At 31.2% G+C, this 21,463-nt stretch overlaps 3 protein-coding genes across 10 annotated transcripts in view; 1 reads left to right on the top strand and 2 right to left on the bottom strand.

Annotated features, from left to right (window-relative positions):
- Positions 1–27: 27 nt before the first annotated feature.
- Positions 28–14,586, top strand: LOC115887745. The gene is made up of 18 exons (XM_030907221.1): positions 28–116; positions 877–1,137; positions 3,216–3,416; positions 3,484–3,605; positions 6,224–6,433; positions 7,036–7,102; positions 7,156–7,214; positions 7,272–7,541; positions 7,715–9,920; positions 9,978–10,115; positions 10,171–10,381; positions 10,437–10,640; positions 10,850–11,069; positions 11,120–11,467; positions 11,519–11,724; positions 11,780–11,934; positions 11,989–12,178; positions 12,241–14,586. The coding sequence occupies exons 1-18, from the start codon at positions 114–116 to the stop codon at positions 14,574–14,576; spliced, it is 7,407 nt and encodes a 2,468-aa protein (XP_030763081.1). The 5' UTR covers positions 28–113; the 3' UTR covers positions 14,577–14,586.
- LOC115887746 (citramalyl-CoA lyase, mitochondrial-like) lies at positions 14,513–16,051 on the bottom strand. Of its 2 annotated transcripts, none has more exons than XM_030907223.1 (6): positions 15,799–16,051; positions 15,608–15,744; positions 15,351–15,548; positions 14,993–15,293; positions 14,761–14,939; positions 14,513–14,708 (listed from the first exon to the last, which is right to left on the bottom strand). In XM_030907223.1, exons 2-6 carry the CDS (start codon positions 15,710–15,712, stop codon positions 14,616–14,618), a joined length of 876 nt encoding a protein of 291 aa, XP_030763083.1. In that variant the 5' UTR covers positions 15,713–15,744; positions 15,799–16,051; the 3' UTR covers positions 14,513–14,615. The 2 variants fall into 2 exon arrangements, with proteins under 2 accessions (XP_030763083.1, XP_030763082.1); XM_030907222.1 differs by having other exon boundaries at positions 15,608–15,751; positions 15,799–16,050.
- Positions 16,052–16,192: 141 nt separating this feature from the next.
- The window catches only part of LOC115887748 (lactosylceramide 4-alpha-galactosyltransferase-like), a 40,887-nt gene continuing 35,616 nt past the window's right edge, over positions 16,193–21,463 (bottom strand). For 4 of the 7 annotated variants that reach the window (XM_030907227.1, XM_030907232.1, XM_030907231.1 and 1 more), the window contains exons 2-4: positions 18,806–19,362; positions 17,028–17,270; positions 16,193–16,723 (exon numbers count right to left, since the gene is read on the bottom strand). In XM_030907227.1, coding sequence (XP_030763087.1) covers positions 16,423–16,723; positions 17,028–17,270; positions 18,806–19,350 — 1,089 coding nt within the window. In that variant the 5' untranslated portion in view covers positions 19,351–19,362 and the 3' untranslated portion in view covers positions 16,193–16,422. Of the gene's footprint in view, positions 16,724–17,027; positions 17,271–18,805; positions 19,363–20,603; positions 20,785–21,463 lie in introns of all 7 variants that reach the window. The other 3 variants (XM_030907226.1, XM_030907230.1, XM_030907228.1) reach the window with 2 other exon arrangements.

Raw genomic sequence — 21,463 nt, forward strand, 5'->3', positions numbered from 1 at the left:
TATCTGATTAGTCTGCACTTTTTTTAGGTCATATTTTTTCAATAACGATAATTAGTCTAAATTCTTTAATAGTTGGAAAGTGTTTGTGAATTTGTGAGGACCGAAGAGTAAAAATGGTAAGTATAATTCTTAATATAATTTATTGTTCTTTTGCAAATTTTACTCTGCAAAATTCGACAAAAAAGAAATGAAAATAACAAATCAACTATTTCTTATTATTGTTAAATTCTTAAAGTGCAGATATCTAAAAACAGAAGATACTTAATAAAGATAACAAAGATAGATACAAAATTATATTTTAATCAATCTTTTGATAATAATCAGAGCTATACCGGGTATGTCTCAAAAGTGGTTCACCCCTATAACTTTTCTATTTTTTCAGATAAAAAAAACGAGATTTTAATACTACTACTAACATTACATACTATAATTAACACTATTTAATTATAGAAAGATTAAAAAATAATAGATCCCCGCGTTTCCAGATTCACAAATCGATTTCCAAAAAATTATATTTTCTAGAATTATAAACTACTAGATAAATTCCTTCAAGCGTGCAACAATGATTTTTTAATGTTAAACTGGAAATTATATATATACTACACTTATAAAACTAGTTATACAAATAAAGACTAGAAACAAAAGAATAAATTCAGAAAAAAAAAACACATCCGCAAGAATTCTAAGCACAGCTTAATCTATTTTGTGTTCTATTCCAATCAATATAAAATGATAAACAAAACTGTCAAAAAATGCATTAATATAAAAATAGTGTTACTCATTCCTTGGTCCTTTCATTTAATGGGTATTGTAGATAATAATCTTAAGCCATAAAAAATTAAACTTTTCTGAAAAATGTTAAATTTGTCTTTTTAGCGGTTCTATCCACAAGTCATACTATGGACCTACGTCGTTTTGCCGGCGATAGCACTCCTATTACTGCCACATCTAGTTCGAGCTGTAGCCAAAGCACAACATAATAGAGCTAAACTTCTCTCTAATGCCCTGCACGCGAGAAATAAAGCTGCACCCCTTGGTAGAAATCAGCAGCAACGTAGATACAATCCCTACAGCAGTTACAGCACCAATGCCAGATCCAGATCCATACGTGAAGTAGATCAAATGGATGGTTTTATGGTTAGTATAGATTGACTATGATATAGAGTTATTATTGGAACTCTAGATCACCACATACAAGATGAAGCCCAAGACTCCCTTGATCTTGGTTATGCAGTTATTAAGTAATTTTGGTTTTACAGGGTCCTTTACAGGGTCTATTACACTTTACTTTCGAGTTGCTCTCAAGGGTCGGTTAGCCGAAAGAAATATATATTATATTTCAGATATCTGCTTAAGGCTTAGCCCGATCCTGTCGTGTTAAGCCTTACCCAAAATTCCAAACATTGCTTTTATTGATTATTATTTGATTTGCTTTGATTAAGGCTTTATTAAGGTTTGCAGAGCTTCAGCGTTTACCATACAATAGCGAGCAATTTGTTACAAAATCATATAAGTTATATGTCACTGTAATCACAGAACTACAATCTATTTCCGTATTGTAACGAAATTTCAAATTATGTCTTTATATTCGAGAAAATTTAGTCCAAACATAAGGAATATTTTGATGATGTTTGACCCTCAAAATCTTAAAAATAAAGAAGTTGTCTAAAAATGTGCTACAATACGGATATAGTGTAATCCTTTATATTTAATTTCCTTCTTCATTTGTATAAAAATACCTAGCCAGTTTTACATAAAACGTTAAATGCCGAACGCTTTTTCTGTTACTTTTTTAGACTAATAAAATGGACTCTTAATAGATTTTTACCAGAGGCACTTTATACATAGAAAATCTTTAAATAAATCGTATTTTAGTAATTTAATGCAAATAAAAACTTAATGAATCAATAAAATTATTAAAATATTCCCCTTCTTTCTTGCAATAGTCGGGAAAACACTATTTGCAATAGATTCAAAATAATAGTTTTAAACAAATAAGTAATTTGTTGAATTATACAGGGTTCGGCAATAGTGCGTCGGGCATCTGTAGCTCTTAGAATTAAAAACGTGGAAATTTTGTTTTAAATGGAACACCCTGTATATTATTGCATTTTTAGCTTCCTTTTAGATCACTTTTCATAATCCTAAGATATGAGCTTATATATGACCTATACGAGTAAATATTTTTCGATAGTTACAGAGATATTAATAAATAAATAAAACATATATATTTTACAGCCTTTCTTAAAAAAATTATTAAAAATACAAGAACCGCCCTAAAATCAAAACTATTAGGTATTTACTTTAGACGGTCTGTACTTACTTTGCTATAAATATATCAATCTTCAAAATTCTATGCCAAAATTTCTAAAATATAAAATAAATTATCGCCCTGTATATTATTTTTCATTAGATGGAGAATTAAAAAATGAACATTTTTTGTATTTAAAGTATTTCAAAATTTTTAACGGTTTCGTAGAACACGCAGTATCATTTCATATGTCTCTCTCAACGGTAAAATACGATAGAAAAAAATATTGGGTGGCTTTGATAAAAATTTACAGTTCATTTCTTAATTCTCCATCTATTGAAAAAGTAATATACAGGGTGTTATATTTAAGAACACGAAGAAACATTATTTTATATTTTAGAAAGTTTGGCGTAGAATTTTGAACATCCTGTATGATTTACGATTACCATATTTATAGCAAAGTAAGTACAGACCACCTAAACTAAATACCTAATATAGTTTTGATTTCAGGACAGTTCTTGTATTTTTAATATTTTTTTTAAGAAAGGTTGACAAATATATATTTTTTATTTATTTATTAATATATCTGAAACTACCGAAGTATATTTACTGAGATCTTAGGATTATGTAAAGTGGTCTGAAGGGAAGCCAGAAGGGTAATAATATACAGAGTATTCCATTTAAAAAAAATCATCCCAATCCGCTCACACTTTTTTGAGCCACCTTATAGAAGTTAAAATATTTTCCTGAAATACAACCTAAGAAATAGTTTAGGTTTACACTTAAACAAGATTCCCAAGTTTTTTATAATTGTATAATTGTATACAGATTCCCGACGCACTATTACCGGACCCTGTATAACGGCGAAAAAAAAATGAAAAACCTCATTGGAAAATCCTCACTTGATCAGAAATATTCACAATAGCAATAAACCTTGATAATAATATACTAAAATATTTATTAGGAAAACGACTTTGATGACTCAATTATACAAGCACCGAATCCAATGTTCGCATCTTCATTTCAAAGCGGTCCAGGATTTGGACCATCGCAACGGTTCGAATCTATGCGCCAGGCCTCTGATAACACGTACATGTTAGATGCATCATCACCAATGTTGGCCAGGATGAACGAGCCTTCTGAAATGACCGAGGATGGCATTGTGGTAAATAATGAGAACTTCACGCATTCAAATTTTTGCAATACTAACGTAACTGTTCTTACATTTTAAGGCTTCAAACTGGGACCAGCAACAAGAATCGCTTGGAGTGCTACAGAACATGTGGAACATGAATGGGTTTGGTGCAAATAATGCAAACAGCGAGGTCTTAAGGAACAATCCAGATGATATACAGTAAGAATAAAACGAATTAGATCTAAAACTAAATAACATAATTTTAAAATATAAAAATTTAAATTAAAATTTTATTGACATTATGGTGAATCATTTAAATGGTTTAATTAAATTTACGAAGACACCAATAAAATATTGCCAATCTATAGTATACACTAATTGCCAAATCAACGTAAGAATTAATCAAAATAAAACACTAAATCACCACAACACACCAAAACACTTTTACTTTTACACTGGACGCGCGTTTCGCTAACCATGTTAGCATCATCAGCAGATGATTATAAACTGAAACTAAAAACACTAAATCAATTTATTATCATCTGCTGATGATGCTAACATGGTTAGCAAAACGCGCGTCCAGTGTAAAAGTAAAAGTGTTTTGGTGTATTGTGGTGATTTAGTGTTTTATTTTGCTGTGTAACACCAAAGGTTCCAACCCTCAACTGTAAAAATTAATAACATTCCTGACTATAAAATTCGGTGTACGAGCATTGGTATATCGGTAACCGTAATAGTAATAGGTAATTTGTGGTAATAGATACGAACATAGTTAAATTGGGGCAAAGTTGCGCTTTGGGATGTTCACTAAGATGCCATCAAAAAAAAATTCAAAATTTCAAGGACTGCTGAGATTCTTGGAAAAAACAATTTTTTTTGAAAATCAATTTTATTTTTTCCTGTCATTACTTTTTAGAAAATCAAAAAACTAATTACACACTCTCATAGCCACTTTATTAGGGCTATCTGATAATATTTTTAGATTTTCAAATTAGCTGATAATTTATGAGATACAGAGGCCGATTTAATTTTTTTAAATACGGACCTGCATTTATTATTTCAGGTTTTGAAAGAACTCGGTCAGTCATCAAATAAGCTAATTTGAAAATTTAAAAATACTATCAGATAGCCCTAATAAAGTGGCTATGAGAATGTGCAATTGGTTTTTTGATTTTCTAAAAAGTAACGACAGGAAAAAATAAAATTGATTTTTAAAAAAATCGGTTTTTTCCAAAAAACTCTGCAATCCTCGAAATGTTTCAAATTGTTTTAATTGCATCTTAGTGAACATTCCAAGGCGCAACTTTGCCCTAATTTAACCATCTTTGTATCTATTACGGTTTCCGAGATGGCAATGCTAGTACCACGAATTTGTAGCACCCTGTATACAGAGATCTTTAATAAAGTCACGGTGGCTGGACCGAACAAAATAATTAATATTTTATTGACAATATGGCGAATATATATTATGCGTATTTAGAATTTAAAATATATTTTTTATTTTAGATTTAAAAAAATTGTTAGGGTTCTTCATTAGGAAATAATAAATACTCTAAATTTTATAATCTTATTATTGCTTAAAATCAGAATGTTAGTAAGAACAGTAAGAGAAAAGCTATTTGAATATTTTATTAAAAAGTCTGTTGACATTAAGGTGAGTACCTATTATCTTAATTTATTATAACTTCGCCTATCGACAAATTAATAATACGTCATACTAATTATATGTACTAACTATATATATACTAACTATATATATCTATTTAAATTTTAAAACATATTTATATGTTTTATTATCCAAATATCACTTAGAGTAAATACGTTTGCTTGTACCTATAATCTTTTAGTATAAAATGTCCTAGTTAAATTATCATCTTCAAAGAAGTTTTACCTATATGGCCGTCACTAGTTACAATTCCCTTGATAATGATTTTAAACAATGTAATTTTGGCCAATTGCGAAAAAAATAAAATGTTTCTTTTGTCTTCACAGGAATGATAATGGTTTTGTATTTTTTGTTTATTTTTTAAAATTATTTATTATGCCATGTGTATAAGAATTAACTATGTATATTTTTTAATTTGTTAGTTTATAGAACATATTTTTTTGTCTTTTTTGTCTTTTAAACGTATTTTTCAACAAATATCTTCTGGCAGCTATGGGTGGTTAAATGTAAGAATAACTTTTTTTGTTAAATTTCGCCACCCTTGTTGCATGATGTGTAATAATATATGTAATGTTACACATCTTTTTTTCTTCAATAAAGACGATTATTATTATTATTATTATTATTATTATTAAAATTTAGCAAATAAATATTGGTGATGTGGTAAAACTATTTAAATTTTAAAACATATTTATATGTTTTATTATCCAAATATCACTTAGAGTAAATATGTTTGCTTGTACCTATAATCTTTAGTATAAAATGTCTTAGTTAAATTATCATCTTAGTCACATTTATATTAACATAAAACTTTATACAGGGTACCATTTAAGACCTGGTGGTCTTAATAAGTGCAAATATATTCATGGCTGGTAGATCTCTATAAAAGAAACATATTTTCTCTCTGCCGTTTTTCAAATAAGTCCAAAATAACTGAGTTAATTTACTTTAAAAATACAAAAAAAACTGCTTAAATTTTAAAGTTAAGACTCTCCCTGTATAATAGAATCTCTAACTAAAGGAACAGTCAGCAATACATAATACAATTTTAGACTATCTTTAGAAAATTGCCTATTTATTATTATATCTATTTTTGTTTAATTGCACTTTTTTTATTAGTTTGTTTTTAATTACCTTTATAGAACAAAATTAATAAACATATATTTTTTAGTAATCCAATGGCAGGTTTTGAAGAGAAATCCGCTAGTGCCGATCCATCCCCGCATAAGAAGAAAAAGAAGTACGGAAAACACTACAAACCAAATTACTACTACCCACAAAATTATTACAGCTCCTATGCTTCCGCTTATTCTTCTTATGGAAGAAATAACGATCAAGAGGGTGAAATGTTTGAAGATCCCCAAATGGATAGTCACGTCAAGTAATCTTTTATATAATAGTATTTTTCTCATAAAGCTTTCTGTTGTAGTAAGGCGCATTTATACAATAATTTCATCATTTAAACCATGGTAGTCTTCATCACATTCTCAAAGAAATATTTATGCTTTGATCAAATAATATCAAAAACACTAATTGACTATAATTATTGTTCACTATATATATAGTAGTAGCACACAACTAAATAAACAAAGATAAGTAGGCATGGGGTCACTTGAGACAGACAGCCACATCCGGTCCAGACACCGAATTCCAGGAACCCAATCAGATAAGAACATGTAAAATGCGTTAATAAATAAGGATAAGCAGGTTTGAGCCGCTTTTGAACTGCTTTGAACAGCTTTTAGTTTAAACAAAACCTGTTCATTTTTGGTCAAACCTGTTTATTTCTGTTTTAAACCGGTTCACCGCGGCTCAAACCTGTTTATCCTTATTTATTAACGCATTTTACATGTTCTTATCTGATTGGGTTCCTGGAATTCGGTGTCTGGACCGGATGTGGCTGTCTGTCTCAAGTGACCCCATGCCTACTAAGATACAACTTCTTTGACGTATATAATATTTATTTATGATTTTCTATTGCAGCGAAGAAGAGTTTTCAAATGTTGATCCCATGCATGAAGAAATCCCCGTCCAAGAAGAGCAAATGAGAGTAAATAAATAGATCTTTAAACACAACATAAACTCTATATTTCTTTATTTTAGGCAAACCCTGAAAATTTACCTACTGAAGTACCAGAAGAACCAAAGAATGATACAGTTGGGTAGGTGTTAAATTTAATATTTTACAATACTGTTATCATACATATCATAAATTTCAGATGTGAACTTGAAGATAGCTACGAGAAGAAAGACAAAAAAGGTAAATATCCAAATTATGATCCATATGTCTACTATGAACGAGCAGTTGAAGAAATGGCTGATTTGAACAAAAAAATTAAGACAGAAACTGACAAACTCCTTCATCCTGTTCATCCGGCACAACAAGAACCTCAAGTATTACCAGTCATTGACAATACCAATAATGATTTTAATAATTATCAATCTGAGAATGAAGAAACTCAATCGGACGACAGTTCAAATCTACAAAGGTAAATTAGTACCCCATTATCAACTTTTATTTCCCCAACTCGTCTTCTACTCTTATTTCTCTTGCTTCTGATCTTTCTGTAGATTCTTTAAGTCTCTGGTGGGGTACCAATGTTAAATGAATAAAATAAATCTTAGTCAATAACTTCCAATTAACTAATTTTAATTATTATAGTATACCACCTGTGATGGAAGAGAAATCTGCAGATCCTCATCATCATTCCCGTGGATTTAGCCACACACATACAATAACACATACTCACAGCCTCAACAACAATTTTGGTAAGCCCTTCCAAGCAATTCAGCCAGTATATGAACAGCCTAAATACAATCCCAACCAATTTAATGCTCACAGTAGTTCTGCTCATGCCGCTTCAAAGACATTTAACCTAAACGGTGGCTTTGGACACCAAGTCCAACCTTACAGTAATGAAGGATTTATCCAACCTGGTGCACAGGCAACTGCCCAAGCAGGCGCAACGGGTAATTTCGGACATGCTGGAGCACAAGCTCATGCTCAAGCAGGAACTCAAAGTTTTGGACAAACCGCTGCTCAAGCTGTTGCAAATACTGGCCTAAATGGTTTTAGTGGGACATTTGTGCCAACTACGGCCCAAGCTCTCGCTCAAGCCAGCTCCATAAATCAACAAACGGGACAAATATATGGTTTAAACAATAATCAAAGGGAAATTTCAAACGCCCTTGCTGGTTCACAAGGGGGTGTGATCAATGGAAATGGAAACACTGTTGTACAAAATCAAATTCTCGGAGATTCACAACAAGAGGTTCAATCCCCTATGTTTCAAGTAGATGATGCCAGTCAAAGCTTCGTAGGTAATCCAGAACTTGTTCCTAGAGTGACTAGATCTCTAGGTGGAAGTAACGAAAACACTCCAGAAATGCCTAACTTTTCAACAGAGTTCGATAATATTATGAACAGAAACCGTGAAAGTGTCGATAAAAGCTCCAGTGAAGAATCAAAAGAAAGCCAAGAACTAAATGTGGAACCAATTAAAAATAAGTTTCCGCAAGATTCTCAAACTCACATATTCCGTGTAACTACAACAGAAAAGAGCCTCTCACCTACAACTGAAAAAGTCTACAGTTCAAGTAGATCAGAAAACTTAAACTTAGATGAGAAAACTGACCATAGTTCAACAGAAACTAATATTGTACAACATACATCTACGTTTCCAACAACCCAGTCATCTTTTGAAACGAAAACTTCTGATAAAATGACCACTATTGAACCTTCAACTTCGAATTGGGATCATAAACAAACACTTGTTACTTCGCCTCCTAACTTAGATTCTCAAAATAATGGCAATACTGCCCAGAATGACAATTCTGAAACCGATGGAAATCAACCATCAAAACAAAAATCTGAAGAAATTAATGTGCCTCTTGGAATGATGAATCCAGATGATTTAACCACTCCGATAACAGTCACTATCGAACCCTGGGCATCAAATTGGGACTACAAACGAAAAATTGAGTTTCCTGTTAAACCAAAAACTAACGAAAAATCTCGTATGAATGATAGTTCTGGGAGAAACAGAGAGGAAGCCAATGTGCCTCTTGGAATGATGAATCCAGATGACTTAACCACTCCGATAACAGTCACAATCGAACCCTGGGCATCAAATTGGGACTACAAACGAAAAATTGAGATTCCTGTTAAATCTAAAACCAACGAAAAATCTAGTATGCATGATAGTTCTGAGAGAAACAGAAAAGAAGGCAATGTGCCTCTTGGAATGATAAATCCAGATGATTTAACCACTCCGATAACGGTCACTATCGAACCCTGGGCATCAAATTGGGACTACAAACGAAAAATTGAGATTCCTGTTAAATCTAAAACTAACGAAAAATCTAGTATGAATGACAGTTCTGAAAAAAACAAAAAGGAAGGTAATGTACCTCTTGGAATGCAAAATCCGGATGAGTTAACTACCACTCCTCGACCGCGAAAAATTGAAATTTCGCCTCCTATAGAGAAATCCAGTATAGATGAAAATTCTGAGAGTGATGTAGTTCTTGGTATGCAAAATCTAGATGAGTTAACCACTATTACTCCAGTAGCTTTTCCTGAAGAACAGTCGGCTTCAAACGATTTTAAAAGAAATTCTGGAAGTTTATTGTCCCCAATAGAATCTCAATCAACTGATATATCTACTATTTATGGCGATGATATTGCACCATCAAAACCCGATGCACAAAAAACATTCTTAAAGCAGGAGCCCGTCGAATTGGACATGTTTGATCGCGAACTGGATGCAACTAAAGATATAATTGATGAAGTTTTAGGATCAACTCATAAAGATCAAAGTAATGAATTTGAAACAAAGAAAACGAAAGCTTCGATTTTCGATAAAGACGTAAGATTACCTAAACTAAAGCTATATCTTTTTTAACCCTTGACATATTATTTGCAGATGTCTTCTCTAACCGACGAGGAAATTGAAGAAGTGCAATTTTCCCAGCCTGACAATTCTGCCAGTAACGAACATATTGTTGGAGCTTCTTTAACAGAAACAGAACACACTAAACTTGATACAGCTAACAATCCTTTGGTATAATATGACACTTAATTGCTTCCCTCCTTCTAATTATACACTTAATTTACAGGAAACTACAAGTTCACCTAATAAGAAGTCACCATTCAGCTTCAATATAACGGGCGGTCCTTTCAGCAGCATTGAAGAGCAACTCTCTGAATTAACTGAGGATGAAAGGGAAACCTTTCTAAAACAAGAAATGAAATTAATATCGGATGTAATAGATGAGGCGTTGAAGAAGAAAGGGTCATCTAAAGAAGCACTACATGAAAAGAAAGATGGTGAGAACTGTTATTAATATTTAATCATTTTAATGTATTATAATAACTTTTCTAGAAACTAAGAACAAAGATATAAAGGAAATTGAAGTATCGTCTCCAAACCTTATGAATGTACGCGATCGCGAATATATCGACGAATACCGCAGAGATGCCAATTCGAATGAACAACAACATTTTGATGCTGTTTTAGGACAGCAAAGAGAACAAGTGGAATCGATAAAGGAACTGTCAAACGCAGATCCTGATCTAGGAATGATAAGTAAGATGTAACATTCTATAATTTTGTAACTTTATAAATATTCTAATATATTTTTAAGAACTTTATAATACAAGTTTGTTTTACTTTCAAATCCACCCCCTAAAAAATATTTGAAATAAATTTATTACTAAATAAATTCATAATAAATAATCTGGTAAGTGTAACAGAATTCAAATGAAAATTTAATTTTTATCAATTACCACTTTTAGGTTCAATTGGGGAAAGTGTGTTAAACGATTTAGAGACCAGGAATCACCAAACGAAGAATAGTCCAAAGAAACAGGACAAAACTAAAAGAAGCATAGAGGAAACAAAGAAAAATCCTATTCCATTAACTCACTGGGTGAGTGATCCAACCACAAAAGTAGATGTACCAAAAACATTACAAAATATTGGATCCGTTACCAAACATACATTTGAAAATGTCAAGTACGATTAATTTATAACTAAATATATTTTCTTAACATTTAAATTTTTAGGGCACCCATTTATCATACTAGGAACATGATAGGAAATACTAAAAATATGATACTGTCAGTAGCTAAAATACCTCCAAACAATTTGTTTTTCCCTTCCAAATACGAGATCATTAAAGTTGATGATAAGGATGGTGGTGGTGATACATTAGGAGCAATAAATCAGCAAATGTTAATATCTCGTAGTGGAGATCCAACCGAGATCAAAAATAATCAACAAGATAGCCAAATGTCGCAAGAAAAGAAGGGAGTCACGAATACTTTTACCAAGTTAGGAAATATACTTAAAAATAGTGTTGATAGTGGAAAGGATACTATTGGGCATTTCAATGATGTTGCAACCGACATACGGTAATTTATATGGTAATAATGGTAAAAATAGTTTAAATACTAATATTTCAGAAATGTCGTGTATACCTCGAAACACGCTGCTCCACGAATAATTGTACCAAGCAAAATACCATCCTTAATTACAAAAGATGCCGAATCCAGTATGCTTGGCAAAAAAGCTGTTTTAATTGCACCAAGAATATTAGATTTAGCCGAAGACCCTGTAGTTTCTCAACCAGAACAACCAAGTAACTTTGTTGGTGCTGGTGATGTACTAGGTAAATAAAATTTAAACCGGCTAATATAATTAACTCAATAAAATTTACCTTGTAGATGCTCTTGGACTGTCCTATCCCAATCAACCCGAAGTGCCTCTAGAAAAAATAGTACTTGAACCATCTGCGATAAATGTTTTAAAACAATTTGATATACCCAAAGAGTTGCGATCTTCACATCCTTTAAAAGATTGGGTAAAGGAAAACTTTAAGGTTAATATTGTGGATTTCAAATAATTTACTGTAATTAAACCTAAATACTTTCAGGTGAATCAAAATCAACCTACAGTTGTTGGTGAAGCCAAGCCAGAATCAGTTAAAGACTTTTTAAAAAGAATGCAACAAGAACTGAAAGAAAAATTAAGAAGCGAAAATTTAGAGAGGGCAAGCAAGAGAAAAGAAAAATCAAATAAATCCAAAAACAAAAAATACAAGAAGTCCCAGAAAAATCGGAAAAGTAATTATATACCCTTCAATAAATATCTTTTATAATTAAATTTCATTCTTTCTCATTTTAAGGTGACAAACCAATTGGTAAATCCATTCAAGATCAAACACAAAATCTCAGAGATTATGATAATATTATAATTCAACCAATAAAACAAAATGAAGGTGAACTTGTAGGAATATTTTTGTCTCCTGAACTAATGAAGCCTTTCATGGGACAACCATCTCAAACAATGATTCAGGATTACTTTAGAGAAAATGGTGATGCATCATTTGATGGCACAGAAAATCACATTATATCAAAAAACAACTTCAATCAAAATATTCCTTCAAACTTAAATGACAGACCTCCGATTCCGTATTCTAACAGGAACAAAATGCTTGAAAATGAAAAGGTAAATTACACATCTCATACATCAGACTTGGGTCACATTTTAGGAGCTATAAATCCAATGATGCTCGAAAGATACTTCAATGAAAGAATTGATCGTACAGATTCTGCACACAAAGACCCATTTAGTGCTTTTTCAATAGCTCATGTTGATGAAGGTACTGCAAATAAAGATATAGTAGAAATGCCCCAACTTACAAACTACAATAGCCAATATAATGGTGAAAGTGGAAGTATAGATTCAATAGCACACTTGGATAAAAGTAATGGAAATAAAAACGGAGTGAATATGCCTCGATATAAAAACTTTAATAACCAATACGATGGAGAAAGAGAAAGTATAGATTCATGGCTAAAGTTAGTAGAAGAAAATCCAACAATAATTGAAGATCTAAATAATCAGGAACAGACTAAAGAAGATTATAAGACAAATGAAAATACAGTTGACGGTAAAACTCAATCAATGTATGGTGATAATGATAAACAAATACAGATAGAAAATAAGATAATAGAACATGTACCTATTGTTGAGGTAACAACTTTAATTAATAGGGTGATACATAACAAGGACATCAAAGATGATTCTGTATATAACAATCCCGTCAACAATATTAGACTATCAGATACAGGCACAAAAATTACAGAGACTAATCTTAAATTAGATATCCCATCAGAGCAGCAAAATAAAAATAAACCACTTCAAGACGAAAATGGAAGTTCTAATATAGAATCTAGAACAGAAATTGCCAATGAAAATAGTCAGCAACTATTACTTAAAAATTCAAATGAATCAATCAAAAACACACCTGATGAAACTACTTTAGAAATGATACAAAACGACAAGCAACTTAAAATGGAAAACAAAAACGTACATGAATATCTAAATGTGGATGAAATACCTACTTCAAGCAGTAAATCCAATAAGTATGGTAGTAAAGAATATGACCTTGTTGAAGAAGTAACTTTGAATCCATTACAAATATCACATAAAACATATAATGTTCCAGACAAAGTTTCACTTAAATTAGAACCACCCCAACAAACACATAATGAACAAATTATGAAAGATAATATACAGGTACATCCTCAGTTCATAAATAAAACTATGACCAGCAATCTAAGCGCCAGTAATAACATTGAAATTACTACATCTAGCGAAGAAATTAAATATGACGGCAATAAGAATGATAAATATAATGCAGAAACTTTAGGAACTTTAACAGTAGTACGTGAAGGTGGGGATATAATGAATAAATCTGTACCAACAGTTAAAACGACAGAATATCTAAACAGTAAAACACAGGCCGATCATGTAAGTAAAAATTTATTTTCTGAATTGACAGATAAAAACGCAATAGACCACTCAAAGATAAGCGATGATAATTATAAAGTTCAAGCAAAGGAACAAAATGCAAATGGTAAAGAATCAGTGAAAAATGCCTTTCCTAAAATAAAAATAAAAATAGGAGAAAATATAAATAAACAAATTAATCTTGAAAATAAATTACATTCATTCAAAGTTCATGAGACTAGTATTCCAGTCAATATATTGAATGACAGTAAAAATCAACCAGATGAAGAAGATTCAAAGAAAAACAGTAGTGAAAGTGAATACAAAGAAACAATTATTAATGAAAATAATAAAAAGTCAATTAAAAAGGTTATTAAAACTACAAAGGAATTAGAGAACGGTAAAAAAGAGCAAACTAATAATGAAAATACTCAAAAACAATCAACCTATAGTAATGAAAGTGCTTCTTCAACTTCTGTATTCAACAAAAATAAAAATGAACCAGATGATGATGAGGAATCTGAAAAAGATGCGCGGACGTCAATGAAAATTTATGATACATACCAAAAACCATTTATGGGGCTGGCTAATAAAGATAAAATTCATAAGTTTTTAGATAAATATAATACACCAACTAAAGAACAAAATGAAATAAGTTACGATTCACCTATAAAAGACTTTATTTACTCAAATTATGATCAAAATGATGTGGATTATTTTTATTAGATAAATATAAGAAAAAATAAAAAATTAATAAATTTGAACCTAAGTTTTCTTTAAATTTGCCAGTTTTATTACATTTTCAGCTTGCCTCATAGTTGGCATATCTATCATACTTCCTTTATAGGTAAAGGCACCCTAAAAATAAACAGGTTATTGTTTATATCTAGAAAAAAATTTACACATTTACCTTTCCATCTTTTTGATGCTTCTCAAATGACTGTAAAAGACCACTAGCCCACTCAATCTGAGAGGCAGAAGGTAAAAACGCCTCTTGTACAATGGGCACTTGTCCAGGATGTATAACTTGCTTTCCAGTATATCCCATTTTCATACCTTCTTCGCACTGTTTTTTCAAACCCTCCAGATCTAAGCAAATTCTAATTATAGAATAGAACTATGCCCTATGGTAAAAGACTTACCTTTATATTTTATATATACCATATCAATAGCTTGCAAGTTAAATGCTTTTGCAACTAAAACCAACTTCTGTCGAGCATATAATATTTCAATGGAACTTTCAGTTCGAGTGGCTCCAATGTTAGCACAAAAATCATCACTACCAAAAACTAAGCTAACTGGCTGTATATTACTAGTTTTCGAAAGACCTTCTGCAGTTTTACATATATCAACTATATTCAAAAATGCTCTTGCAGACTCTATATAAATTATAACATTAATTTTTTTGTCAGATTTAATCCTTTGTTTAACTTCTTCTGAAAACTATCAGGAAGGCATGGTTGCTAAATGATTATTTATGTTAAGATCTTTACTACTAACTTGCTTGATTGTATCAGCTGTTTCTACTTTTGGAATTAAAATTGTATCAGGAAGGTTAATGGCAGTTAGACATGATTCTAAGTCCTCTTGCCAGTACTCTGTATCGAATGCATTAATTCTCACCCCAAAATCATAATCTCTATCTTTTGATGGTTTTCCTTTGTCGAGAAATGACCTAATAGTTTCTCTGGCTTCTCTCTAAAAAAACAAATTGATATCAATTACAGACAATTTTAATAAAGGGTTTATATTGGTACCTTTTTATTAACAGCAACCCCATCTTCACAGTCTAATGCAATGCAGTCTACATCTAGTGTCAGAGATTTACTTATTTTCTTTGGATCATCTCCCGGAACGTACATAAGTGCTCTTCTTGGTACATTGTATTTCCGTACTATAATCTTTAGTTAATGAAATTAATATTATCTTTTGTATTTGAATTGTTTACCTTGTTTATGTTCAAAAATCTGGGTATTGTCCTAAACTTAACAAAGCTTACCAACATTACGTAAAATGTATTATGACTGAAGCAAAGATTAATTCTCAATGTTTGATTGAGGTATAATTAACGAAACACAATAACAAATGGCATAAAAATATTTATCTAGAATCAAAACAACATATTTCCACAGTTCTTTTTCTTTCAAATTTTTTGAGGTTAAGATTTTTAAAGGGCAAAATGTCAATGTCAAAACAGGATTATGAGTATGTTCCAAGATTAACTATTAAAAGTTTGTAGGTTCGTTCCAGGTTTGGCTGTTTTTAAAAAAATCTCCAAAAAAACTTGAGGGCACTAATTTGATGAATTCATGAACTGACACTGTGTATAAAAACTACAAAAATAAAATATAAGCAAAGTTTTATTTATAGATGGAATGTAGGTAGGTACATCTTCTGGTATTTATAGTTATTTTTACAATGGCAAAATAAATACTTAATATAAGTCTTAATATTATAAATATCAAACTGAAAGTCCTGTATCGAGCTCGACGATTTGCCTTTATTTTCTCTAAAACTACGAAATTATAACTAAGTCTCTTATATTTAATAAATCACTTTGATTGACCAGATTTCAGAAAAAATCGTCGCACTCTCTGACAATATTGGGGCAGTACTTTTTTGCATATCGCAGATATGGGACGTCCGAATTTACAGGTATTTTGCGACTAATACTAAACTTATTCCATACGTGAATTATATGACTGATGTTCGTACAAGACACAACCTGCTCCATATGTTTCTTGTCAAAGAACCACTTCCAGTTCCACCAAGGCACTGCATAGAACTCGTTTACGGGATAGATTTTGAAGTCTTGGCAGTTTTTACCGCTCATTTCTTCGATTTTGTTGGTCTGGCACAGTCGTTTCAATAATCTAAAATTATTAAAATTACTATAACTAGCGTAATCTCAACGAAGAGAAGTTTACATGTGATGTTTACCAAAGTAAAAACGAAATTCCGTATGATCGAAAAAAAAGGCGTCAAAGACGGCTGGGAAACGACGATGGCAATTTTGACAAGGTCAATCTCCAGACGTCATTTGACTGAATCTGTTCTGAATGTTTTTTTTTGGAAAATTAATATTTTTTTTTCAGTTTGTTGTTAAATTTTTGGATTAAACTAAGATAATAGAGTGTCGTCATAACTTAAATAAAATTAGAAATTAGAAAATGGTACCTCGTAATAGTGCCAGGACCGTTGTAACCCCAGTCGTCACCATTGAAATTTAAACTGAGATCGTTCAAGCAATCTGTGACGTATTTGTGTCCATCGCCAATATGGCTAAAGCCCACTATGCCTGCTGCTATAGCTCTCTCTGATTCCACTCCAGCATAATTCATACCAAGATCTTCCAGGTTTCTGACCACTATCACGTCCAGATCCAAGTAAATTCCGCCATATTTCCATAGTGTGAGATATCTATAGAAATACAAATTAACAATAAGTTATGCGGATGGATTTACATTTTATATGTAGTGTTAATAGACAAGAAACATTTTACAATATGAAATATTATCAGAAATTTCAGAAATGTTGATATAGGTATCGGTTGTAAAAATGATGTACCAAACTTACCAGAAATGAGATCCCTACGTATTTAAAAAGTACTTTTGCACGTAATAAAAAATTATTTGTTAATTACTGTTACCGGAGGTTCTCACAATAGGAATTGACCTCAAATCCAATGAGGCAATAGAGAAAGAGGGACACATCCTCTATTATAGATACGGGACAACACCGGTATCAGGTCTAAGGAGAGACCAAGTTAAAGAGGTGGAGAAAATGGAGACAGATCCTCCAGCCTCCACCTCACGGGTTCCTCAGCCGGAGGCAAGCTCCTCGACTGTGAAGGGCGGCACGGAGAGTCAAACTCCAGCCGTGGAAGGGTGTGTACCCTCGGAGGAAGAACTGTTCTCAGAGGAGGATGGGAAATACCCTGTCCCCTCTACAATAGGGGTATGATGGGTTATAGACTGTGTGATGACTCAAGGAAGGAGGTCACAATAGATCTTTAAGGTCACAGTGATTAATTAACCCGCCCTCTTACTCATTCTACATTCTATCGGAAGTACCGAAAGTTACCAGAAAGTACCGGGAGTTAATCCATCGAGTGCAGGTTCTTTAATGGCACAAAAGAACCGGGAACTGAACATGGTTCAGGACCCTAATTTCAAGGGTATCTTCATCAGCAAGCATCTTAAGCCATATTATGTTCATAGGAACTTTTTGATTTATTTTGATCTATAATTTTTGTTTGGTACACTACTTTTTACACCTTGTATACAGGCAAATATTCTATTAATTAAATTTGAAGAATGTATTTTAATTTCTAGATCTATAGAAAATGACGATGTTATAAATATGACAAAAAATCTAGAACCGAAAATTGTAAGCATTTTTCAGCATTGATACAGTTTCTAAAAAAATATTGTTGTCTATTAGAATAAAGCTAGAAGAAAGTAGTATTTTTTATAACTGAGATATCTTCTGTTTACTTTCATTATACATTATGAACGATTTAAATTTCTGGAAATGTTAATATTTTTATAAATAACTATACCCAATCAATGCTTACTAAATATGTAGGTACTAAACATACAAAACAATAAGAAGAAAAAACATTAAACAAACCACCAAGTTGAGTAAAATATAACAAAAATCATCAAAACTAAACAAAACCAGAAAAAAATATGTTTTCATTATTATGTAGAGTCCACTTTTGTTAAGTGAATTCAAAAAGTTAACTATAATATATATTTAAATAAAAATAAAACTTAACAATAATTGTTTCATATCTCTTTGTTGTCGCATTTGATTATCCAGTAATTTTAAAAATTTAATATATTTTTTAACAACTTTTCTCTGTTTTGTAATAGATGGACACTTACATCTAGAAAGACCCTTATCTAACTAAAAAAATCATTAAATATCACATATTACCTATGAAAATTTACCTAAGGACATCGCTCGTGTGGGATTGGGCATATTGGGAAAACTTCATCCTATCCGATGTCCACAAGTTTTCTACAGGAGTATTTTCAAAATATTTATCCATATCCAAGTGGTATATATGCACGTTATGGTATTGCAAGAGTTGTGCCAAAAACCTATCCGACTCAGAATCATTATTCTTGAAATTTCCAGGCGATGAAAACAGAAGATATATTTCGTGGTCTGGATTCATCCTGGCTGCACTCTCCACTGCACACGCTTGTCTAGAATTTATCGTTATTTTTCCCTTGATGTACGAGGTGCAACTGGTTTCGTGGAAAAATATCGATTTGCCTTTTTTGGGACTGGCAAAAGATATATCTGGCAAACTATGTTCCGACTGAATGGAATGACAGAACAGGCTTTTGTTTGGTTTAAACCAGTAGTAGGCTTTGATTATGATTGTTGGTAAGGGAATGTTGAAGTTTGCAAGGAACACCCAGAGGAAGATAACGGCAAATAGAGTAAGTATGATTTTTTTTCTGGATTTGACTATACGAAGATACATCGCTCAAGGGATCTGAAAAAAAAATAGATTTCTTAAAAAGGACCCTATGATAATTTTATATTAATAATTAATTTATTATTTAATATTATATTAATTAATTTATTATTTAATAAAGTATTATTTTTACAATACAAGTAGTTAAGATAATGCTATAAATATTAAATGTATTGGATTATAGATTTTTAAATAACATATTGTAATCGCAAAACATTTTCCGATGCACGTCATCAATCATATCGACATTAAACCAAACCAAACCAAACCAAACCAAACCAAACCTGACTAAATGAAATTTTGACAAAAATGTTTAAATTTGTTGTATAATTTAAGATACCGAGCAGCTCTTCATTTTACTTTATAAAGCAAATGATTGCAGCAGATATTTTATTTACATTAAAGCTGCAAAAATTAGTTTAAACCGAATTTTATTATCGCTATTTTGCTCATATTGCGCCGTTTTCAGCAAGGTTGTCATTTATTATTTGACAATTATCCTATGTCAGTCATTATTTTGTATAATATCATGTTGTTGAATCTTTGTGAGTAATTCTCGTTTTTTGCTTAATTTCAAAGTTTTTTTTTAAATTGTACTTTTAAGCACAAACAGTTCTCTTAAAAACTAAATTTTCGAGTTTTTGCATTGCATCTCTTGAAATTGTTTGTTGAAAATATGCAGAAGCATTTAAACAGTCGAAGCAAAGAGCTTGTATTAGCTTCCCTTGATAAACTATTTTGAACGAGAACGTGACAATAAAGGTCCTTTATTATCCTTGCTTGACTGCAGTCAGAGAAGTAAGTTTGATTGATCAGCACATTACGCCACTTTCAAAGTTATTTCTATATTTTATTAAATTCTGTGATTATTAATTTGTGGATTAATGACACCCTCTTACTTGTTCTTACCACTTGTGGTGTTGTAAGTTATACATCAATAAATAAATAACCCATAATAACGCTTAGAATAATCTTCATAATGGACTAATTTTTGCCAATATGTAATAAGTAAAATAAGCTATTAAACAAATAAATCAGTTAATTACTAAAATATTAGTTATTAAATTAAAAGTAAAACGTAAAAATATTTAAAAAATGATATAATAAATATGTATATTGTTTGTCACTTTTAAATTAAGATTCATCTCATAAATCCATCACAATCTGGCAGCGCTGTCGTCATCGTTTGTCACTCAAAGTTGATTACGTGCATCGGAAATTGTTTTGCGATTACCATAGGTAAGTGCTAAAAGACTAACATTATATGCCTAACCTTACACCTTACTGTCGTTACTACTAAAGCACACTAAAGTATGTAATGCACTAAAATGTGGCATAAACAACGATGCATAATATTAAATATGTTTAGTTTCTATATCAGTTGAATTGATCTTTCCCATGAAAGCGTGATAAATACTGGAAATTTCCATGTCGTCGTGACTAAAAATATGCAAATTTAAGTATAATGGTAATACAGTTCAAAATAAAACTGCATTTGTCAAGCTCTAAATGAATGTAAGTCTTCCTATATTGGAAATTTGTAACTAGTGATGAGCAAGACTGGTCTTGGTCTTGGTCTTGCAAAAAACAAGACCAAAACCATAACCAGAATAGCGTTTTATTATTATGTTTTAATTCTATTTGGATTGTATTAATTAAATGAGACCAAATACCAAGAATAAGTTAACTATAAAAATATACAAAAAATGGTCAAAGAAGTCATCAAAAAATAAATAAAATATTTTTATATTTTAAAATTACATAGACAGAATTTTAATTATTAATTAACATTACAGCTCACCGCAAAAAAATCAATAATGCGTCAGTTCTTTTAAAATAGCAACTTACCTGATCACATTAAAATATATCTTATATTAAATTTTTCAGTAATTTTTTTTATTATATGAATGATTAGTGGATTATTTATCAAATTTATTATTTTTTATGGATAAAAAAAATAATAATAAATCAACTTTTTCTTCTTTCAACGTATAATATACCGTATGATCGAAAAAAAACGGCGTCCAGTTGGCTTGGAAGTGACGATCGATTACATTCCTCCTATAAAATGACAGCCATCTTCATTTCATATCACTGACGCCGTTTATTTTTTCGATCA

This window comes from Sitophilus oryzae, unplaced genomic scaffold, assembly GCF_002938485.1.
Source record: "Sitophilus oryzae breed Bouriz unplaced genomic scaffold, Soryzae_2.0 scaffold_637_pilon_pilon, whole genome shotgun sequence".
In the NCBI taxonomy this organism is placed as follows: Eukaryota; Metazoa; Arthropoda; class Insecta; order Coleoptera; family Curculionidae; genus Sitophilus; species Sitophilus oryzae.